The following is a 2,500-nucleotide window of genomic DNA, read 5'->3' as shown; positions in this document are numbered from 1 at the left end:
TCGTCTTACAATCCTGATTGCTGTTAATAATAATATTATTATTACTGACTTGTTGCTTTAGTTAGGTTACATGTAGTTGAGAAGGAGTCCTGGCACGGGGTGGGGAGCATTCTTCCCTAAAGATTGTGAAAGACTTGAGGTTAAGGCTGCTAAACTGATGTACAGTTACCATAGTTATACTGTACATGTAATAGGAGGTCATCAAACCCTTGAAAAATAATGGTAATAATAAAAAACAGGGGAGTAGGTTTGACACTTTAGTTGTGACAGCTCAGACCTTCTGCCGATGTGCCTTGGGATTGATTCCCTGAATTAGTGTGAAAGTTTTGTTAGTTGAGTTAGGGTTATGGTTTAAAGGCCCACCCACAGTGTACAACTGACAGGCTTTCCCACCTTTGTTTTTGTATTGAAAAGTTTTTATTGCTTATAGTAGCGATCTGATTGGATGAATTTCAGCTTTTGTGGGATTTTCATATACATGTACATGAATGAAAATTGTTCCACGGTATGAGATACCTGCATGATGAACTTGGGCCTTAAAGCTCACTACTCCACTTTCAGGCCTTTTTTTTTTGTCCAGGAACTGTTGCATGTAACTCTAGTACTGTATGAACCTTGCAAACAACTGCACATGCCTTAGCTTGAGTGATTGTCTCTTTGGCTGGTGGCATTAAGCCATTAGGATTTGGACATGATGAACAGTAATGAACATCTTGTTCACAATAAAATCATTAATATTAACTGAGGTTTTGCTGTTAACACAGAATTATGAGTCTGCATTACGTTGTCTCCACCAGTCAGAGTCTTTAGAATGGTAAGCACCGGAAACCTGTTTGACTACAGAACTTTATAACAATATTATTATCTTGAAGACTCTTTGTCAAACAGGATGCTTTGTGTGCATTTTTAAATATGTTTTTATGATGGAGCCACTCCGGAGAAAATAAGCGACAATTTGTGTCCTTTCTTACAAGTGAACAAAAGAAAAGTTGGCTTCAAGAACAGAAATGTATATTTTCAATAAGTAGAGCAAAGCACCGCTCTTATACTAATGTTTATCTGGCAATAATAATTATCAAACTCCAGTGATCCCGAACTGACTTGCGTGGCTCAGGTCTCTGAAGTCTTCATTTAAATATCCGCAAGTTGCCATCGTACAGTGTAAGATGGTCAGTGGAGTCTTCATGGACTACGAAACCTGAGTCAAGGCAGGCTATGCATGCTGTTCGACAGAGTCTTTAATGCTAATGCTGGAAATGTCATCCTTCTAATTTCCCCATGAACTTACTTTTCTAACCCTAACTTACTTTTACCTGTATGAACTTCCTTGACACTGCCAGTGAGCCAGATACTGTAAGAGGTGGGTCAAAAACCTGACAAAGCTGAAGACCTGACCCACCAAATCAAGGAATAGACTTAAGGAAACATACTGTGCAAATACCCCCTAAAACTGACTGCAGTTTGACCCCTGCAGATTACTTTTGGAAATCCTGCCTCCAAATCTTATCTGGAGCACCGACTGCCAAATTCCTGTGCTTTAAAGTTATTTCAGTTCTGTAATTTTGAATGACAATATACGTTATCTGGTATAAAGTTGTTGAAAATACAAAACAAAGTTGTTGAAAATGCTCTCCAAAAGCAGAAAGTGTGAAGTTTAATGGGCTCGGAAGCAATTTCTTTTAAAGATTTTGAAATGTGAAATCTTGAAAATTCTCAGGGATTACTTGAGTACATTTCAACTGCATCTTTACTCAAAACCCAAAAAATTACTGTACTACCTAATTGAAGTCAGTCTTGTTGCTGCAGCAGCATTTGCAGAAACACTGTAGATCAAGTTGACATTATGTTTTTCTTGCCAACTGTACATTTCCTTCTTTGATGTGGCTCTAAATTTTTAGTTGTTTTCTTTGGTTTGTTTGATTTTAGCCTCTGTTGTGTATTTTTACCTTTGTAGCTCTTCTCTGCAAGTTCAAATCTACCTTGCCATGGACCGAGTAGACCTTGCCAAGTGAGCTTTTAATCAGTTTCTGTATTCTGTAAAATGTTATAATAATAATGTAAAGGTAAAAGGTTTATTTATTTGCCATGCTAATAACCTTTTCTTGCAGTCCTGCAGATTAAATTGTGAAGCAAGGAATGAAGGGGTAGTTTCTAAAGAAACTGTGGTGCTGCGTCGGTGGGGAAGTAGTATACAAAAATTTGGTTTATCAACGGAGTTGATAATGTAAATTGACCACCTTACAGAGATTCTAAAAGAATCTCTGTACGGTGGTCAATTTACATTATCAACTCCGTTGATAAACCAAATTTTTGTAAATTGTGAAGCACATGGCTCGTCGTGATTTGGCATAAAGTGTGTACATTGTGTTAAGTCACATCTGGCAGGCTTTTTGTTGCCCATGTACTGTATGATCTCTGAGTGCAGCCCCAGGGGCAGTTGTAATGGGCTTGGAGTCATATTTTTAATAGAATATTAAGCTGGAGATCCTGGGCAAAAATC

At 37.8% G+C, this 2,500-nt stretch overlaps 1 protein-coding gene across 1 annotated transcript in view; it reads left to right on the top strand.

Annotated features, from left to right (window-relative positions):
* The window catches only part of LOC138038640 (coatomer subunit epsilon-like), a 19,814-nt gene that overhangs the window by 8,501 nt on the left and 8,813 nt on the right, over positions 1–2,500 (top strand). Inside the window, exons 6-7 of the mRNA XM_068884626.1 lie at positions 765–814; positions 1,955–2,008. Coding sequence (XP_068740727.1) covers positions 765–814; positions 1,955–2,008 — 104 coding nt within the window. The remainder of the gene's footprint in view (positions 1–764; positions 815–1,954; positions 2,009–2,500) is intronic.

This window comes from Montipora capricornis, chromosome 2 (genome assembly GCF_036669925.1).
Source record: "Montipora capricornis isolate CH-2021 chromosome 2, ASM3666992v2, whole genome shotgun sequence".
NCBI classification, from domain to species: Eukaryota; Metazoa; Cnidaria; class Anthozoa; order Scleractinia; family Acroporidae; genus Montipora; species Montipora capricornis.
The sequence above is the reverse complement of the archived record's forward strand: the minus strand, read 5'-3'. Positions and strand labels throughout refer to the sequence as shown.